General features: G+C 50.5%; 6 protein-coding genes across 7 annotated transcripts; 5 read left to right on the forward strand and 1 right to left on the reverse strand.

The window, feature by feature from the left end:
- Nucleotides 1-918: 918 nt before the first annotated feature.
- NCU09251 (hypothetical protein) lies at nt 919-2,254 on the forward strand. Its single transcript, XM_959593.3, has 3 exons — nt 919-1,299; nt 1,512-1,629; nt 1,872-2,254. The coding sequence occupies exons 1-3, from the start codon at nt 1,297-1,299 to the stop codon at nt 2,063-2,065; spliced, it is 315 nt and encodes a 104-aa protein (XP_964686.1). The 5' UTR covers nt 919-1,296; the 3' UTR covers nt 2,066-2,254.
- On the reverse strand, nt 2,240-3,198 carry NCU09250 (hypothetical protein). The gene is made up of 2 exons (XM_959592.2): nt 3,053-3,198; nt 2,240-2,934 (listed from the first exon to the last, which is right to left on the reverse strand). The coding sequence occupies exons 1-2, from the start codon at nt 3,084-3,086 to the stop codon at nt 2,726-2,728; spliced, it is 243 nt and encodes an 80-aa protein (XP_964685.1). The 5' UTR covers nt 3,087-3,198; the 3' UTR covers nt 2,240-2,725.
- A 173-nt stretch (nt 3,199-3,371) lies between these two features.
- Nucleotides 3,372-6,042, forward strand: NCU09249 (prefoldin subunit 2). The gene is made up of 4 exons (XM_959591.2): nt 3,372-3,596; nt 3,703-3,793; nt 4,211-4,403; nt 4,554-6,042. Exons 1-4 carry the CDS (start codon nt 3,560-3,562, stop codon nt 4,584-4,586), a joined length of 354 nt encoding a protein of 117 aa, XP_964684.1. The 5' UTR covers nt 3,372-3,559; the 3' UTR covers nt 4,587-6,042.
- Nucleotides 6,043-6,997: 955 nt separating this feature from the next.
- On the forward strand, nt 6,998-11,127 carry NCU09248. Of its 2 annotated transcripts, none has more exons than XM_011394963.1 (5): nt 6,998-7,552; nt 8,066-9,275; nt 9,834-9,944; nt 10,027-10,154; nt 10,315-11,127. In XM_011394963.1, the coding sequence occupies exons 2-5, from the start codon at nt 9,113-9,115 to the stop codon at nt 10,516-10,518; spliced, it is 606 nt and encodes a 201-aa protein (XP_011393265.1). In that variant the 5' UTR covers nt 6,998-7,552; nt 8,066-9,112; the 3' UTR covers nt 10,519-11,127. The 2 variants fall into 2 exon arrangements, with proteins under 2 accessions (XP_011393265.1, XP_011393264.1); XM_011394962.1 differs by having other exon boundaries at nt 10,318-11,127.
- A 588-nt stretch (nt 11,128-11,715) lies between these two features.
- On the forward strand, nt 11,716-15,002 carry NCU09247 (hypothetical protein). Its single transcript, XM_959589.2, has 2 exons — nt 11,716-13,861; nt 13,923-15,002. Exons 1-2 carry the CDS (start codon nt 12,206-12,208, stop codon nt 14,415-14,417), a joined length of 2,151 nt encoding a protein of 716 aa, XP_964682.1. The 5' UTR covers nt 11,716-12,205; the 3' UTR covers nt 14,418-15,002.
- Nucleotides 15,003-16,503: 1,501 nt separating this feature from the next.
- On the forward strand, nt 16,504-17,241 carry NCU16494 (hypothetical protein; the record flags this gene model as incomplete). Its single annotated transcript, XM_011395142.1, has 1 exon — nt 16,504-17,241. One exon carries the CDS (start codon nt 16,504-16,506, stop codon nt 17,239-17,241), a length of 738 nt encoding a protein of 245 aa, XP_011393444.1.
- Nucleotides 17,242-18,487: the final 1,246 nt, after the last annotated feature.

An 18,487-nucleotide genomic window follows, 5' to 3' on the forward strand; every position in this document is an offset into this window, starting at 1 on the left:
CCTCTATAACCATATTGACTTGTCGTCATTTCAGCTCATGAATTACACTAGACATTACAGTGTCCAATCCTAGAAATAGGCGACCAGTTGAAACAAACACTTGATAACCTCCATACACCATTACTTTGCCAAAGGTAGCAAGGAAACAACTTTTCAGAAATATCGAGCTACAACAGATTACCATGACCACAAGGTCTTGATTACTTGGGGGGTTCTGGGCGCCAAGGCTTTCTTTCCCCCCTACATTCCATGTAGGGGGAGCCGAAAAGTTGGGACAGTATTTTAAGTTGGGACATCAGGAATCTGAGCGTTTCCTATAGAAAAGTGTTAGCGAAGACTTCAGTTAGCTATTCTCCTACGAGACTTCTTTCCAAAATTCCCAAAAAAATCCAGAAGCAATGAGAATTACTCTAAAGAGCCTCTACAAAGTTGCATCAATTTTGGTCAAAGGGTTGGGGAGATAAAAGCGATAAAAGTATTCTTTTACTACAAAATCGTCAACTTCGCTAGCAAGGTGCACACTGAAGAAAGCGGCAACGTTTAGTGAATAGGATATATTCGGACCTCACCATCTACTTATTTCCAAAGATAATTTTCTCAAACTCTCTAGAATGGTTCTTCTTAGTAAGGATTCTATACTGGAATTTTTTTCGGAATTTTAGGAAAAGATTTAGTAGTTGAATAGCTGACTAAAGTCGCTTCGCTAACACTTTTCTATAGGAAACGCTCAGATTCCTGATGTCCCAACTTAAAATACTGTCCCAACTTTTCGGCTCCCCCTACATGGAATGTAGGGGGGAAAGAAAGCCTTGGCGCCCAGAACCCCCCAAGTACCTACAAAGAGACAAGAAAAGACGGAGCTTTCCTTCATCGCCTTCTCTTCACTTTCGTCCAGACCATCAAGTAGGCCCGTGCCGGGTTAGGGTATTTGCTCACTCAGGGTTAGGACCGAATTCCCAAGACGTCATCCTCGGCTCTTCCCGAACCTTCGTTGCTTCGTTCGGAGCTTTCGTAAGTTATGACAAAGTGGCCCGAGCTCCCAATCAGCAATTAGCGAATCTGTTGAGCAGTGTCTGTCGGAGCTTGCCTGCCGATCGCAACCGACCGGAGTCCCCCAAGATCCCGTTGCGCGCGCGGACTGGACCCGGACATTGCTCGCTACCTCTAGTGCTGGTACAGTTACCTTAGCTGCTCGGTAAGTTTCCGACGGAACTTGTCAATGATCTTTTTGAACGAGCAACTACAACTACAACAACAACAACAACAACGGAAACTAAGACGATAACACTATTCACAATGGTGAGTTTTCGCCTGGGTGATACCAACTTAAGGAGACGGAAGGACAGCTATGGTCGAGCTTGCGTTCAATTGACTAGAACTACCTGTACCTACCTAGCGATTGGCATGGCAATGGCAAGCTGGAGAGAGGCCGAGGCATACAACGGGATTGCTTAGATGCTTGGAGCTGTTCAGGTCATGCTAACAATTGCAATCGCATCAAACTCAAACAGGGCCTCGAACTCCCCGCCTACGTCCTCTCCGCTCTCACGGTCACCGGTGGTATCGCCGGCTATGCCCGCACCAAGTCGAAGCCTTCCATTATTGCCGGTTGCGCTGTCGGTCTTCTTTGTATGTGTTTCGTCCCATGATCCCGGATCGCGATGCCTACCTACATGCTACACTACCTTTATGAGTGCATCCGATCTATCTATATCTACCTGCCTACCTCCCGAACTCAGCTAGCGCGCCAATCTACCAATTTCTACAAACCTCGAATACCCACCTCTGCCATACCTCATTCTCCCTTTCATCCTACTTACCATTCGACCCTTATACTGAAATTATCGCTGACGGTCTTCGCAAAACAACAGACGGCCTCGGCGGCTACCGCATCCAAAACAACCAGCCCTACGGCGTCGAGCTCGGCCTCCTCGCCTCCGTCGTCCTCGGCGGCGCTTCCCTTCCCCGCGCCATTAAGCTCCGCAAGCCTGTGCCCATGATGCTCAGCGCCATTGCTGCTTTTGGGCTGTATACCTTTGGTGATGCTTTCCGCAAGACTCTTTGAGGGAGCCGACCAGAAAAAAACAAAATAACCGGTGTCGGGGGCGGGAGGGTGTTTTGGTAGAGGGGAGTAGTGATATTTCTTCTTCTGCCTGTCCAGTATCCAATGTTACATGTGAAAAGGAAAAAAAAAAAGGAAACAAAATGCAAGTTGCGCCGCCCATATGCTCTCTCTCTCTCTCTCTCTCTCTCTCTCTCTCTCTCGTATGGTTGTGATGGGATATGGAATGAATGGGGTGGGTGGGTGAGGGGTATCAATTGTGTGAACCTTGATGGTCTGTGTATGTGTGTATGTCTCGGAGCCTCCGGGTCGGTATGACTTTTGGTTTTTTTTTTTTTGAATTCTGGATCTTCTTTTCCCTTCCTCTTTCAGTTCTTCCTCTGCCTCATCCACCACCTCCTCTTTGTACATGCTGTTTCCCACAGACAGTATCCATTGCTTCTAGCCTTAAGCCAAAGGGCGTCGAACGTCGTAGGTAGGTAGGTAAGGTATGGCGGCGCATCGGTCGTGTCGTGAGAGGCAGAGTAATGATTGGTGGTGGTATCGAGTCACAGTCGGGCGTATGCATCGCTCGCTCGGCTCGCTCGGTCCACCGCTCGGCTTCGGTTTTGTTCTTCTTGTTGTTCTTCTTCTTCTCGATCCAGAATATCGTGCGTAGTATGTTTAGGAGTTCTCATCAATCTCCTTCCACTTTTGCCGGATAATGGCCTTCTTGTCCGCCACGCTGCTCTGGTTGATCTTCTGGGTCTTGAAGCGCTCGGCGCGCAGGCAGGCCGCTAGCTCCTCCTTGAGCTCGTTGCACATGCCCATGGACTTCCAGAGGAAGCCGCGGGCGTGGCATTCTTCGAAGGCGACCATGACGTCGTGGCAGGCTATAGTTGGGGAGAAAGGTGAGTTGTCAGCAACCGTTGGTTGGAAGGGAATGAGAGGGGTTGTTTGGTGGGATGATGCGTCGAGAGGGAGGTGAGGAGGAGGAAAAAGAAAACGTACCGGCATTGTCCTTGGTATGCAAAAGAGGATGCATCTTAGATAGAGTTTTTGTGCTGTCACGGAGGAACAGCTACTGAGACCAAAGTCGTTGTCGGGTGTTGTCGCAATCCAAAAAGGTGATCTGGGGGTGATCGGGTTGTGATTCGCGACAAGACGGGAAGATCAAACAGACAAGACAAATCCAAAAAAGCGCGGCCGCGGCGGCAGGCCTGGACCGCTCGGAGCTACTTACTGTGTAGGTAGGTGCTTGGAAGCTTTGACCAACCAGAGTTTACTTGGGGAGCCCAAGAGAGGCCTGTGATTGATTGCCCCTCCAACGGTTCTTTCAAGCAACACTGGGACCTCCTGAGCACTAGAACAACATTTTTGGCCTAGCTTTCGCACCAGAGCAACTGTCAACTCTTTTGAACTGCCTGCCTGGTCTTCTATCCGATTTGAACAAAACGACCAGACCTCTCACTTTTCACTGTGAAGACTGTAGCGACGATTTCAGATCAGACGACAAAGATGGCTCAACAACCAGCAGCTGCGAAGAAGCAGCAAGGTCAGTGTTCTCATGTCCTGTCCTTCCAAGGGTCCAAAGAAGAGGGGCATCCTTGTCGATTGTACGTAGACGTACGTAGAGGTGACTGACAGCTTCCTTCGAACAGACCTTCAGCTTCAGTACACCACTTACAAGAACACTCTGCAACAAATTGCCCAGAAGATTGGCGATGTTGAGCAGGAGGCCGAAGAGCATAAGTAAGCATCTCGATGTTCGGTCTTGGGACTTGAGGTTTCCTTTTCGTTTAGCCGCCACAGCCGACTTGAAGCAGGTGGTGATGGTGATGGTGTGAAATCCTCACTCATCGGTCATGCTATGACCCCTTCCCTCCCTCTTCTCGTTGTGGGATCTCATACATGTCATCACACCGCTTTACTGCGGCGTGGTTGATGGATGGTTGATGTTTTCTTTTTCCTTCTCTCAACACTTTCCCTTTCCGTGTCTTTCCATCTTTCTTGCTTCTTGCCTCCTCGTATTCATAATTCTTTCTTTGCCACACCGCCCTTCTCATATCTCTTACTACTCCCCAGTTAACTCCTCATCCATACCCTTACCTTGGGAAGATCTGACCATGAATCCCGATCTTGGAAAAACTGAACTGACGCCGAAAATAGACTCGTCCTCGAAACCTTGGACCCTCTCCCGGCAGACCGCAAGTGCTTCCGCATGATCAATGGCGTCCTGGTCGAGAGGACGGTGGAGGACGTGATCCCCGCTTTGAAGACCAACGCCGAGGGTTTGAAGAAGGTTCTGAACGACTTGGTCAAGCAGTACCAGAACAAGCAGGAGGAGCTGGATAAGTGGAAGGTAATGTTGTGTCCTTGTGTTTTTTTTTTTTTTTTTTTTTTTTTTTTTTTTTTTTTTTTTTTTTTTTTTTTTTTTTTTCTGGGCTATGCAAGTGTCTGAGCTGGATATGAGAAATGGTCAACCGACTGACTGATTTTTCAAACTATACAGAAGAAGAACAATGTCCAGGTTGTTCAGTCATGAGGAGATAGACGGTATGATATGCTGGAGGAAGATAGAGAGAGATTTCATCAGGTATAGTGTACGGATACAATACCCCCCAACCACCATTACGGATTTGTCAGTGTGAGGAGGAGCCCGAATGAAGCAAGTGAAAAATAAAGGTTCAAGTGGATAGACGATGCCATGTCACCAAGGGTGGTCGGTTGTTGACGTGTTCAAGGGCAAGGAAGGTTCGGCATGTGAAGGCGATAATGATCGAGAACGAGCTACAGGGCGATGACGTCGCGTTAGGGTGCTTTCTGTTTTCAGCAACACGAAATCGATAGTGCTTAGAGTCATATCATGGATGCCGATGTTGATAGTTGTCAAGGGGCGGCCGACATCAGCAGCAGAACCGAAAGGATGCGGAAAAGTTCTCCAGAAATGGAATAACCAAGAGCTGTTAGGCCATCATCCTACTTCAATATTTACACGCAAGGCATAAACAATCAGTTGACAGTTGTCACGGCATACTTGTGCTTTTGGGGGTGCTTAAGAATGCTGGATATGATGGTTGTGGTGGTCGTGGTGGTGGTGTGGTTGATGAGTTGTCCCATGTCCATCCTGGCATGGCATTCCCAAGGAGGCTCACTGCAGCCTAGCGACAAAGGGGCGCGTCTCAGTGCCCAACCGGGAGGCCGGAAACCTTCCTCGTCCCAAGCCCAGCCAGCGCATGCGGTTGGTTGGTTGGGCTTCGATTGGACTGGAACCCGCGAGTGAGCAAAGCAAAGCAACGCAAAGCAAGCCAAAAGACTGGTGATGAGCTACTGCGTGTGCGAGATTGTCTGAGATGACGGGCGGACGGACAAATGCAAAGAACGGTTATGACGGACTTGCCGTCGGCGGGCGGAACGCCGGCGTCATTTTCTCCGCTTTAAATGGCTTGAATGTAAGTAAGCCGCCGTTTAGCTTGAATGCTTGTGATATGTTACGGTCCTGTCGTACAGCAGCACATCATGAAACGCGGGTTTTTGTTGGCCAGCCCCAACCATTTTTTGTCTGAACTTTGCGATTGAGGAGACCCGTGACAGTGATAGCGTGTTGAGCCAACAGGGGATTTCTGCGACAATTTCCGGAATATCTCCCAATGAGATTGTCGAAATCCCAGGTAAAATCGATTATTGGCGAAGAACTGGCTTTGTGACAACCACTGAGCGTGGTCTTTGAGGTTGTCCCAGACTCGTGTTTGGAGAACAGTGAAAATGGCTGTGAATGGTTACCCGCATCGTGGGAAACGAAAGAAGGGGCGGGCATATCATGACAGGAAGATGGTGATAACGAAGAGCCCAGCCAGTCATCACACACTCCTCTCCTTTGGGATCTCCTTTGGACCCCCAAACAATAGATCCCCAGCCCCTTTCGGCCTAAAAAGCCGTTGTTGGATTTCAGGGCACCGATTGGGCTTCTGGGTTTCCTTCAGCCTCCTCGTGCCTGTTGCTTGGGTTGTAGATGGTGTTGATATGTCACAGCCATTGTCGAATCAGAGGCTGTCTCCACCCACCTTCCAGGCATTCGTCGCCCTGAAGCTGGGGTTGCTGTTCCGCCAAGATATCATACATATCTGGAATCATGAAGAGATATTCAACTGTTGGACCTTGTTTTCCTGGTGAGTTGGAAAAGAAAGAAGTGGCTGTTGCTTTGCGCATTATCCTTGCTAGGTAATAATCGCAACAAGCATGCAACCCTTTGTGAGGAGGTCACGGATGACGCACTTTCACCGCTCTTGTCGGTCTACTGTGTACGGATATCCATCAGATATTGACGTCTCGTTGAGGGCGCGGAGTACGTCTCGTGCTAGCAGTCGGGTGACTATGTAGTCGTCATGGGCGCTGATGATATCCATCGGCCCAGGTGGGGAAGGCGGATACCTAAAGGATCATGTATGTAACAGCAAGGACGCCGGGGCCGGATGAGGGGAACAGGTTCTTTGGACTTTGGAGTCTCTGGATTTAGTTGTACAAACGACGAAAGCGTCAGTCTCCATTCTGGTGGTGGATTGACATCGATGGAGTTGTAGTTGTCAAATTGAGGGGCCACATGGACAGTATGATGCCGACAAGAAGGGCGGCAATAGATATTGCCCAGACAGACACTACTACAAATGTATGATTCGGGTGTTTTATGTGCCATTGTCAATATATCAGCAATGTAGAGTGAGAGTAAGGTGTGTTGTCGTTGGTGTCGTTGTTGTTCTGCGACATACTGTACGTAAAATCCGACGTTGTGCTGGCGAAGTGGAAGCCGGGATGGTCGCTCACCCGCCGGAACATTTACAACGCAGCTATGCCTATCCGGGGTGAATTGCGGCGTATGATTTTGGTTGAGACCCGCTTCTCCCGCATGCCGCTCGTCTCTTCCCCGATTTCCTTCTTTTAGTAAATTGTTAGTGCAGTCGGCTGTTTTGGGTACCTAGAGACCAAGAGAGTTAGCTAGCTGCCTGTCAACGAGAGCTGACAGGACTGTCACGACAAGCAAGAGAACCAAACCGGAACCCCACGAGTCGGCTTTGTCTTGGATTTGTGTTTCCCGGCCATGCATCTCAGACACGCAAGGGAACGGGGACAACGACAACGACAGCAGCCAGACCTGACTTCCACTTGACATTCACACATCCATCATCCATCCATACTGGCCAACTCAGACACCTACCTACCATACATACCTGGATTATCCACTAGTAGGGAGATTCGGCATCCATCTTCCACCTCCCCTCCCTAGTAGCAGGAATATCTCGACGCCCTAACCCAAGAGGTACCCTACCAACCGTTGACGCGCCCCAGTCAAACACCACACCCACTCCTCTTCGACGTGGATACACACGCCGTCCGACACCCCGACCAGGGCAAAGCAGAAACCCGTTTTTGTACTCTACGCGAAGATACAGACCACTCATCTCTACACTACTTATCCAAGTATCGTATTGATACTACATACTACCACCACCACCGGTACGTACACATACATCGTGAGAAACCACAACACCCCAGAGACGATGGAGTCTCGTGAAGGAGTCAGACTGCCTTGCTGCTTCTGCCATGCTGCCATGCGCGCACTGCATCGTTGCGCACAATCACCACCACACACACAAGCACACAAGCACACAGGCACACTATACTACAGTCATGCCGTTCTTTACGTGAGCGCCATGAGTTCGGTGCTATGAGGTGCTGCTGCTGCTTGCTGCTTGCTATTGCTGGCCCAGCAGGAACGCGGCAGTCCAAGTGATGGAAGGAAGGGCACATCGACCTCAGACGCCCATCCCAGCCTTCCCGGTCCTGGTAGCTTCTACTGGACATTTCCACACAGTCACCTATTTGTCTCCATCAAGCCACCTCGTGCCCCGTCTTGTCTCCAGCTGTCCCCAAACCCATCCCAGTCCAATCCACCGTCGTAGTCCCACGTCCGGCCAAGTATTGGTTCTTGACATGACTGGATCTGCTCTTCTGACGCGACTTTTGCAGGTTACCTTTTCCACGAGGCGAAGACCAGGCAGACAGCAGCAGCATCGTCATCATCATCGACGATACACAGTACAATCTACACTACTGTTCTCTACGTACCCCTACCGCGAGTCCAAAGAAACAAAACGCGTTGCTCTGCCCTGCGCTGGCCCGGACAGTAGAGCCAAAAGAAACCAACCATCGCCAGCCCATCGCCGTATGGTGTAACAGCGACCCGTGTGTACACAGAGACACACAACATCAGGAGGCCATCGGCAGCAGCAAGAGAACGGACTTGACGAAACGTTGAATCCAGGCACACGGGAATATACTTGCGGCAGGGTCAGTCTACCCACCCACTGCGGTACATACATACATACATACATACATACATACATACACCCACAGATCTTGGTGGTGACCGTTGGTCATCCTGTTTACGACCGCACCAGTCCTGCCTGCAGCAAGGCGATCTACAATATCCAGCGGGCGCCGGCGCCGGCAAGGTTCCAGAGCCCCAGAGGCAGCAGACAGTCTCCGCGCTAGAGACACCACCCTGTACCCTTGGGTAGGACCCGCAGTGCCCCGTCCAGTCACCAGTCTTGTCGGGCCACCCCATCCACACCCCGGAACAGCCCCCTCACTCCTCGCTACCTATCGCTACAGGTACCGAGCGTGCCGCTACAAAGAGACATCAGACCAGTAAAGGTCGGAGCGTTCCTTTGCTTCGGGTTCGGGCTGCCATATCCTGTCTCGGGCTTCTCCCGTCCCTCCTTCTTCTCATCGCCACCAGTCCACCCCAAGGTACCCCATCAAGTTCCCCGTCGTGCCCAGCCCCGGCCCCCCCATCACAGCCTGAAGGATCCCTGGACACGCGAAAAACAGGGGGGACGATTGACGCAGTCGCCTGCAGGCCGAGCCGCCCCCGAAAAAAAAAAGTGGCCTCAAGCCTTACCTAACACCCTTGCAACGTGTCCAACGACACATCATCTACCTTAATCCAGTCTGTGCGAGTTGGCAGTCCAAGGAATTTAGAAAGACGTGAGCAGCCGCTGCAGGTAGCCAAATATGTCCGACTCCCCCCAATCCAATTCAAAGGATGTCGAACAAGGTGCACCGTCACCCGGCGAGGAACCACAAATGAACGACCCTCAGGACCCACACTCGAGCGGGCTCAACCAGTATGAGTTCGAAGTCAAGGAACAGGACCGGTGGTTGCCCATAGCCAATGGTATGTTACACACCTCGTTGCCTTCGTGCCCTTCTTGACCTACCTACCTCTACCCGTCCCCGTCTGTCTCTGGCCTCTGCCTCGGTGCCGGCGGGCCCTTGAGCCTCTTTGTGTCTCTTGGTCTTTGTGGACAGTCACAGACCATGATTCGTGTGTGCGCCCGCCTCCCTCGTGGGAGCGTGTGTGAGGATGTGTGTGAGGATGTGTGTGAGGATGTGTGTGTGTGTGTCTGTGTGTGCTCTAGCCGTGGCCAGACAGAGAGCAGGGCAGCACGCCCGCTTGCGCTTGCATGGCACCATGTCCATTCATGGCTGGGGGTTTGGCGACGAGAAGCAGACCCGAGACCGTCTCCGACTGGCTTCGCTTCTGTCTTGCTGCTTCCGCTACTGCTTTGGGCTTGAGAGCACTTCCAGAACAAGCGCTGCGCATACTCTCTATACACTTCCATGTCTCACCATTCGTCGTCCAAGTCGCCCGAAGCGCCGCGCGCTTCTTCCTCGTCTTCCAAAGCCGATCGATGTGATGCCTACGATGCTAACATACGCAACTTTGCCCCAGTCGCCCGCATTATGAAGAATGCGCTTCCCGAAAATGCAAAGATAGCCAAGGAGGCAAAGGAGTGCATGCAAGAGTGCGTGAGCGAGTTCATCTCGTTTATCACTAGCGAAGGTACGTACAATGACAGCCAATCTTCCTCGCAGCGTCAAAAGTCATCCAGTCAGAGGAAGAAGTTGAATCTGACCTATCACAGCTTCGGAAAAATGCCAGCAAGAAAAGCGCAAGACCGTAAACGGCGAGGACATCTTGTTCGCAATGACGTCCCTGGGATTCGAGAATTATGCCGAAGCTCTCAAGATTTATCTTTCCAAGTATAGAGAAGTAAGTCTCCGTTCCACAAGTCCCTTTTCCGTGAGGCTCCTTTGGTACTAGCGATGTTGTTGCTGTCTCGTGGTATTTCGCCCAATATGACACCGAGACATGACAATGGCGGTCTTGACGGGACGGGAAAACATGAAAACCCGGCTAACTCCAGCAGCAGCAGAATCAGACAAATCGTAGCGAGAACCAGCAAAATCGACCCAGCAGCCAAGGCTACGGCGCGCCTCAGGGCCAGAACCAACCTGGACAAGGCGGGTTTTCCAGCAACGATCTCGGTGGCCAGCAAGAAAGTGGCGATGCTTCAGGCTACAACCTCTATGGCGCTCAGACAGGACACAACGGTGGCGGCGCTGAAGGGTACTAGGAGCCAGCGGACCGTGGGCGGTTGTCAGCAAGAATGAATCCCTCTACGACCCAGCAGTTCTCCAAGCCCTAGAAGCACGGGCAGTATTTTCGGACCCTCTGGTTGTTGGCCCCAAGCAGGCATCCCATTAGCCTGTGATTGATAGGGACAAATTAAAACCGGGTCCAGAAGGCGTCATGCTCTCATGAGACGTTCGATGATCCGGTTGCGAATGAACCAACGTCTTCAGGAGAAGTCGGCGCGTCGCCAGAAAGGCTGCACATTGCGACTGTAGCCGGGAGAGGATCACGAAAAGCATACTCACTGTTACCGAGTCTCTGATGTGTGTATAACCATGGGGCTGTTGCTTGTTGACCTACCCAGACAAGAAGTAGCAGCCTCTTACGTTGCCATGTTTTATTTCCTTTCGTTTTTTCTAGGGTGGATATTGTTTGGTCTACAAAGATACAGGAGCGGCCATCAAAATTGGTATCTAGTCGGCTAGCTGGCGTAAAGAGTGGTTATGAATACAGTCCAATACTACTGGCTTGAATGTTGTTTTTGTAGCTGGTTGGTCTATTTAGTTCCATGACTAGAGGGCAATCCTACTTTAAAGAAGTTTTCCCAGAAGTTCACTGTCATTTTGAATCTTGTGAATTTCTTTTCAATCCCTACTGGGCCATTAAATTCATCCTTGTGGGACTTGGGACAACAGTTTGGGATGAATTTCGTCCAGTATACCAGGAGTGCCAAGCTTACAAGCAAACCAACAATGGGCTGTGTGGTTCCCTTTCTTGGTCAGAGAGCTGGGGTTGATGCTCTTTTGTCTCTGTGGCTCTGACCGAAAAGGTAGGACATGCCAACAAGTAGCAATTACATTAGGACTAGACTCGAGAACGAACAAGTTATCAGTATAACTTTGTGACTTTTTATGATAAGGTATGTTGAACGTCTTGGATATTTGCTTTGGCCCATGTCACGATGCGTATGATACGGAATGACATGGGAATTTGGGGACTTGGGAGGTTGAGCTCGATGATGGTGGTTATGTAATCAAGTGTCACTCACCGAAACCGAGAAGCTGACCGCCTTCCGAATCTGTCGGTCACGGGCGCACATAGACTGGTGGGCACGTGCCATTCTGTGGGGACCAAATGGAGGCTTCCCGCTCACTAAACAGATCAGAAAAAAAACATTGCCCAGTTGCAATTGATTTGTCGTCTTTCAGTTCTCATCCATCATAGCGTAAACAAACTCTTTTCAAGCCGTATCCTTGCGGCCAGCGACCAAGAACAGACCAAGCTGGAGCGGAATACCACACTGGCCCAAGGAGACTCCCGTACCTTGTCTCTCGCTTCTCATCCGCTTCGTTGTAATCTCAAACTCGACAATTATGCCATTGTTGTCTGGTCAAATCTGCGACGGGAGCCGAGACACACTTTGATCACCGTACCATCACCTGTCCGCCACTGGGCAGTCAAGACGTCTCTGTGCATGTCGAGAACCTGAACGACAGACCAAGTACTTGCGTACTTTTGCCATTTCCACCAACACCACCACGCTAGTCATAATCATCGTCTCTTTTTTTTTTTTTCTGCCGGCCAAATCGATTCCCAGGGATCCACTTCCTATCGACAAAATAATCACCAGATAATCGTCCAACCCCCGGTAGACGGCGAATATTCTCCGCCCACCCCCATTCTCGACCATGACGACTCTCACTCCGGTCGCAACCCGATCGCAGGCAACCCCGCTCACTTCATCCGCCATCAAGTCCATCCTACGAAAGCCGACCACAGTGCTTGGGAGAAGGTCCAGGGAAGAGGACGGTGAGAGTAGCGACGGCCTCCCAGGCAGCAGCCCCGCCAAGAAGAGGAAAACCGTCATGTTCAACGACAAGCTCAACATGATCAAGGAATTTGGTGGCAAGACGTTGGACGACGCAAAGCGCGAGGTCAAGCAGGCCCTTGAGGGTCATGCCCGCGGTGACGATGAAGACTACGATGGCCTGAAGGAAATCTTTTGCCCGAGCCCGAAGCGAACAATTGCTGAAGAGGAAGACGCCGATGCACCACAACCACAAGACCTCCAGGTTTACGTCGTTGCCTTGACCAGCCATGCGCCATTGCTGGACAGATCGTGTTCGGGACTCATCCGGGCGGTGCTCAATTGCACGTGGCTAGACAGGGACGATGTTTTTGCACGAGCGTACATTCAGCTACTGGCAGCCTTGTCTGCGAAGGTGTATTTCAGGCAACAGGCACTCTCGATGATGGTCGACAAGTTTACCGAGACACGAACCTCGACGGTAGAAGTCGTACCGGGGTTTCCGCCCGTCGATAGCGAGACCAAGAAAGAGCGGCTACATCTCGGTCTGAAATACCTCCTCGAGCTCTACGCCGATGCACGACCGATGATACTCGATATCGTTACCCACAACTTCCCACATACCGAAGAATCGAAGACAAGACACATGGAATACATTGATCACTTGCTCAGGCTCAAGGTGGACAAGCCAGACTTGGAACGGGACATAATGGAGCTAATCCTCTCGCGACTGGTGAAGCTGGACGTCGAAATGACACTGGATCTGGAGAACGACGACGACGAGACCACACGGGCGGTTCTACGGCAACTCGAAGCTTCGAACGCTAAGAGCGATGATGAGGATGACGATGCCATGAGCGACGCCGATTCGGACGACGAAGACGAGGAGGAAAGTGACGAGCAGACAAGGCGAATTCTTCTGCTGAAAAGCAAGCTGGAAACGATGGATGCCATTCTCGATCTCCTCTTTTCCATCTATGATCCCGTCTTTGCCGACCCCGATAGCCCGGAGGCACTAGCCACCTTTGAGGATCTGTTAACAGACTTTGTCAACGTCATCCTCCCTCACCTCAAATCGCGCCACACGCAATACCTCCTCTTCAAGTTCGCCATGAAGTCCAACCGGCTAATGGAGATGTTTATCGGCACTCTCTTCAACATCGCCTTCCAGTCTACCCGGGCGCCCGTAGTCAAGCAAGCGGCCGTCGCCTACCTGGCATCCTTCACGGCACGAGGAGCTCGCGTGCAGAGCGACCAGGTGCAACTGATTGCGCAAACCTTCCTCGACTACATCGATCACTACAGAAACACCCACACCAGCTGTCGCGGACCGGACATACGGCGCTATGGTCAGTATTATGCGTACTTTCAGGGGTTGCTGTACATCTTCTGCTTCCGCTGGCGGGATCTGATTGATCGGGACGAGGTCCCCGCGAGCTTTGACTGGGACGATCCGGCCAGCTTCTTGGGTCAGGACTTGCCGTGGATGAAGGGCTTGAGGCAGCGGTTGCAGGTGAATATTGCCAGCAAGCTTAATGTAAGCCGTCCACTTACCGCCCGTATCGAGTGTTACGTTTACTGACGAAAATCAACAACAGCCCCTAAAATGCTGCTCCCCCATAATCGTCGACGAATTCGCCCGCCTTTCGCACCACCTCCGCTTGATCTACATCTACCCCCAAATCGAAAAGAACAAGACCATCCACCTCTCGCAGTTCTTTACATCTTCGTACGCCACCGGCGGTGCCCTTCGCGACTCCGGCTTCGAATTCGATCACGAGAATTGGACGCACATCGAGGCGTGCTTCCCCTTTGATCCGTTCCAGCTGCCGGTCGCCAAGAGGTGGCTGGACTTGGACAAGAATTACGTTGAGTGGAGGAGCATTGCTATGCTCGAGAAGGGGGGTGATGATGATAGTGATAGTGAGGATGATGATGACGACGATGTGAGTGAGGATGGCATGGGCGATATTGGGGATGCATCGGACTATGAGAGTGATGAAGAGGTGGAGGCTGGGGGTGTGGAGCATGAAGATGATGAGAGTACGGATGAGGAGAGAGATGGGTACCATGGGAGCTTTAGGCGGATCTAAGAGGGGGTTGCACACCACGAGAGTGATTGAAGTGGTGAAGTGATCCGGGAGGAAGGTCATTAACTCTGTTGGTTTTTTATTTTGTTTTTTTGTTTTCGGTGGGGTTTCATATCTGTTTCTTTATCTGCATGGCGAATAGGCGGCGGCGGTGGGAAAGCGCATTACCTTCGTCACTCAATTTTGGCGTTTTGGAGGGGAAGAGGAAAGGAAAAGGGAAGGGAACGGGTCGGAACTCAAAAATTGTCTTTTTTTCTCTTTGGTTGGGACTACAAGGCAGGGCAAGGAAGGGTTCGAAGGAACAGTGATTGATGATATGGAATGGAATGGGTACCTAGGATGTGAGGAGGATATACCATAGATGGATGGGCGAATTACCTATTTTCGGTTCCAGTTGTCATTGGCTGTCCATGCTATGCTAGGTATGCTATGCTATGCTGTCCATCAAGGGAGACAGAGACCCCTGAGCCATAGATACATAGGGAATATGTAAGCGGAGGATGAATCAGCACCCATGGTGAGGAGTACCATTCGAACAAGTAGCTATCTACCTTTCTAGAACTAGCGAACTGAGAACAAAAAAAAAAGCAAAATATCATTCCATGTCATCAGCCGGCAGTGCCCGCCGCCCAATACTCTCAGTAGTCCTCACAGAAGTGTCAAGCGTAAAGTGTGAAGCAGTGACAACCTTACTCATCACTTTGCTACCTCCAGACTTGCCTTGTGCTACCTTCCACTTCTCTTCGATCGATGAGACGATGAGGCGTCGACCGGGGGCACCGGAGCTGGGGGCACTGCAGTGGTGAATGGACATGTGCAAGCATGCAGCGTTGCATCCCCCCTAACCCACAAAAAAAAAAAAATAGGTATTTGTCACCATGTGCATTGCAGCACCAAGCGAGGAACTTTTGGGTGCCTGGGGGTGGATGGATGGATGGATGGTTGGCTCGTTCGAGACAAAATAGATGAGACCGACCAATAATAGGTTAGGTAAATCAGTTCGCTACCGCTTGTAAATTCTATTTTACTTCTTAATTTTTTTTTTATTTTTTTTTAAAAAAAGAGGCCGTTGCAAGCATGTAATACGCATTACAACAATTCGAAAAGACATTGGCCAGAGTCTCATCTAGATACAATACAAATATCCAGAAACTGCCTAGAACTCAAAATCAGCAGGTGTGTAACAAAGACGCTGGATGATGCGTAGTAGGTAGGAGTATATGGTACCCGGTATGATGTCAAAGGTCTCAACTATTTTGTTCAGGGCGAGGTTCGATGGTTGGATGGTTGGATGGTTGGATTATGGATGGTTGAATGGATCTGCCAATCCCCCCCCCTTCCCCCGGACCGGCGGTCCTACTAGGCCATCAAGGTTCTTTTATTCTTCCGCTTTCTATCATTTGATTTCTATCCGGAAGGATGACATATCGACAGGGCTGGAGAAGGCGGGAAAAAGGCGGGTAGCTACTAGGTACTATTACTACGCTGGATGAGGTAAGTTTCTTATATTGGAGACAGGAATACATGGATGGTACGATCCTGGTTAAGGTATTTGAGTTATCGAAATGATTTGAGTTTCTGGGTTTGGTGCAGTGTGGTGGTCAGGCTGCCAACGAAGTGTCAGTGAACCTGGAGCATTTTTACAGACTCTCGTCGCTCTCTGGCACTTTAACTGGTGGTTAGGTTTCCATGTTTGCTTGCTATGACAGAAATGCGAGAAACTTTGGAGTGACACTCGGAGACTTGATGTTGGTGTTGATGGCTGCACGGCATCATATGTTTGAGTTGAAATTTATGCGGAGCGTTCCGATTCCGTCGAGATTCTTTTCGTTGAGAGTTGATCTCGGAGGAGACATGTCCGATGATGACGATGATGATTTGGATGATATATGTGTAGAGGTATGTGTCTGTCTGTCGGGTCTGGAATTAAGCACACTTACTCCGGGCCTCTTACCATCTTTATCACCCTCAGCCGATACCTCTACCAGCACAAACCCCGTTGACTTACACCCCCGTTCAAGTTTGGCCTTTGCTTGCTTGACATTAGCAGCATAATCCAGTATCAAAAAGACCAAATCGTTGCAGCCAGATGTATTCTTACGCCTCCTCGTCCTCCTCCTCCTCCTACGCGTCTTCTTCTTCTTTCTTACCCTCCTCCTCTTCTTTCCCATCTACCTACTCTACCAATGAACAATCCACAGCATCACCATCATCTCAACAACATGAACCCACCAAATTATCATCTACCATGATTACCATACCACGGTCATCCTCTTCTTCTTCCTCCTTCTCCACAACCACCAACAGCAGCAGCAACAGCAGCAACAGCAACTTCAACAGCAACTTCAACAACGACATCAACAACAATAGCAAAACCTCAACCTCCCTCTCTCTTCCGCATACAACCACAGGTGCACCCCTCCACCAACTTGACCCCCCTTCGCCATCGATGTCCAACACGGACCACATACACACCGATTCTTATACCTCTACAGGTACTACTCCCTCCACTTCTACCTCTACTCCTACTTCTACCACAGGTATCTCCACTGATACCTCCACAGGTACTTCAACTCCTACCTCGGATACCTCTACAGACACTTCCACTTCCACAGCCAGTCAACGCCAACCTCAAAAGTATCACACCCGCCGTCGCCTCCAAGTCCGCCGCGCCCAGTCCTCCCACCGCCAACGAAAAGCCGACTACATCAAGCGTCTGGAGCGTGAGATTGCGAGTATAAGGGGGATGATTGATCAGATGAAAGAAGACATGGAAGTGTTGAGAGGGGAGAATGAGGATTTGGGGGTGATGGCGGTGAGGAGATGAGGTGCATGTGTGAAGAAGATTCGTAAGGTTAAAAAGGGGAGAGAGGAGGGGGGAGGGGTTGGGAATGGGAAGGGGGAAGGGGCAAGTTGGAAAGGGCAAGTTGGAAGGGGGTAGGGGGAAGGCACGGGGAAAGAAGGTACGTCGAGAGAGGGAGGATAACTGACTGGACTGGGCTGTACTGGATGAGAGGTAGAAGATTCGAGAGGACATAGAAGAATGTCAGTTCCAATGGATGGTTCTGTTGAGAGAGTGATATTGAACCGAATGGAAATGGTGAGGCGGACAGAAGGCTCGTATTTTTTTTAAATTTTTTTTTTTTGGTTTTCTTTCTCCTTTATTTTTATCTTAGCTTCTTGAGTCCTTTTCTTTATTTCTTTTCTTCTACTCGCCCTCACGCCTTCCAGTTCCAACTTTACGTTCTCGTCGATAATTACATATCTGCTGTGCCTATGCGTTGGTCCTCTGCCGTCTTTGCGTTACTTGGTTCCTCCGACCATACAAATCAATGCTTCTCCCGTATCACAACTAATAAATAGGTAGATGCCAGTCTTCTTCATCCCTACCTAGATATGCGCCTCCCTCTTCCTCAACTTTCTTGTCCCCAACCTTCAGGCGCCCCCGCGACTTGGTCATCGCAACTTTTAATTTCTCGTCGCGATCCACTCCCTCGTCTTTACCTCCAACCCTAAGATGGTAACAGCACATGAGAAGTGTCCCTGAGTCCAAAGATGTTGTGCGACATGTTCGAGCCTATGAATGGACTCCATCGAATCCTCCCCCGTAGCAACCGCTGCTTCTCTGTAGCGCTCCCAGAGGCTGGCCAATTCATTGTCCGCGTTGTTGTTCATGATTGTGTTGGTGCGGATCGAGGGATGAAGTTGAGAGGCTTGATGCTGGTGCAGACCCAAAGGCTCGATGCTGGTGCAGATTCAGAGGCTGGGTGTTGGTGCAGATCGGGGGATGGAGCTGAGAAACTTGTGAAGAGAAACCTGGAAAGAATGAAACGAGAGGATGGTGAAAGGCTGCGGCTCGGTAGCGCTACCAAAGTTTGGTCAGTACATGGTCCACACCGTTGTTCATGATGATGCTGGCGTCAATGGAGCAGTGGTGACCCAGAGGCTTGGTGCTGGTGCAGATGAAGGATGAAGTTGAGAGAATTGTGAAAAGCGATCGAGAAAGGGTGAAGAGGATGGTGAAAAGAAGACTGCTTCAGAGACATGGGGATCCGGGGTTTATATGCATACCT

This window comes from Neurospora crassa, linkage group I (genome assembly GCF_000182925.2).
Source record: "Neurospora crassa OR74A linkage group I, whole genome shotgun sequence".
In the NCBI taxonomy this organism is placed as follows: Eukaryota; Fungi; Ascomycota; class Sordariomycetes; order Sordariales; family Sordariaceae; genus Neurospora; species Neurospora crassa.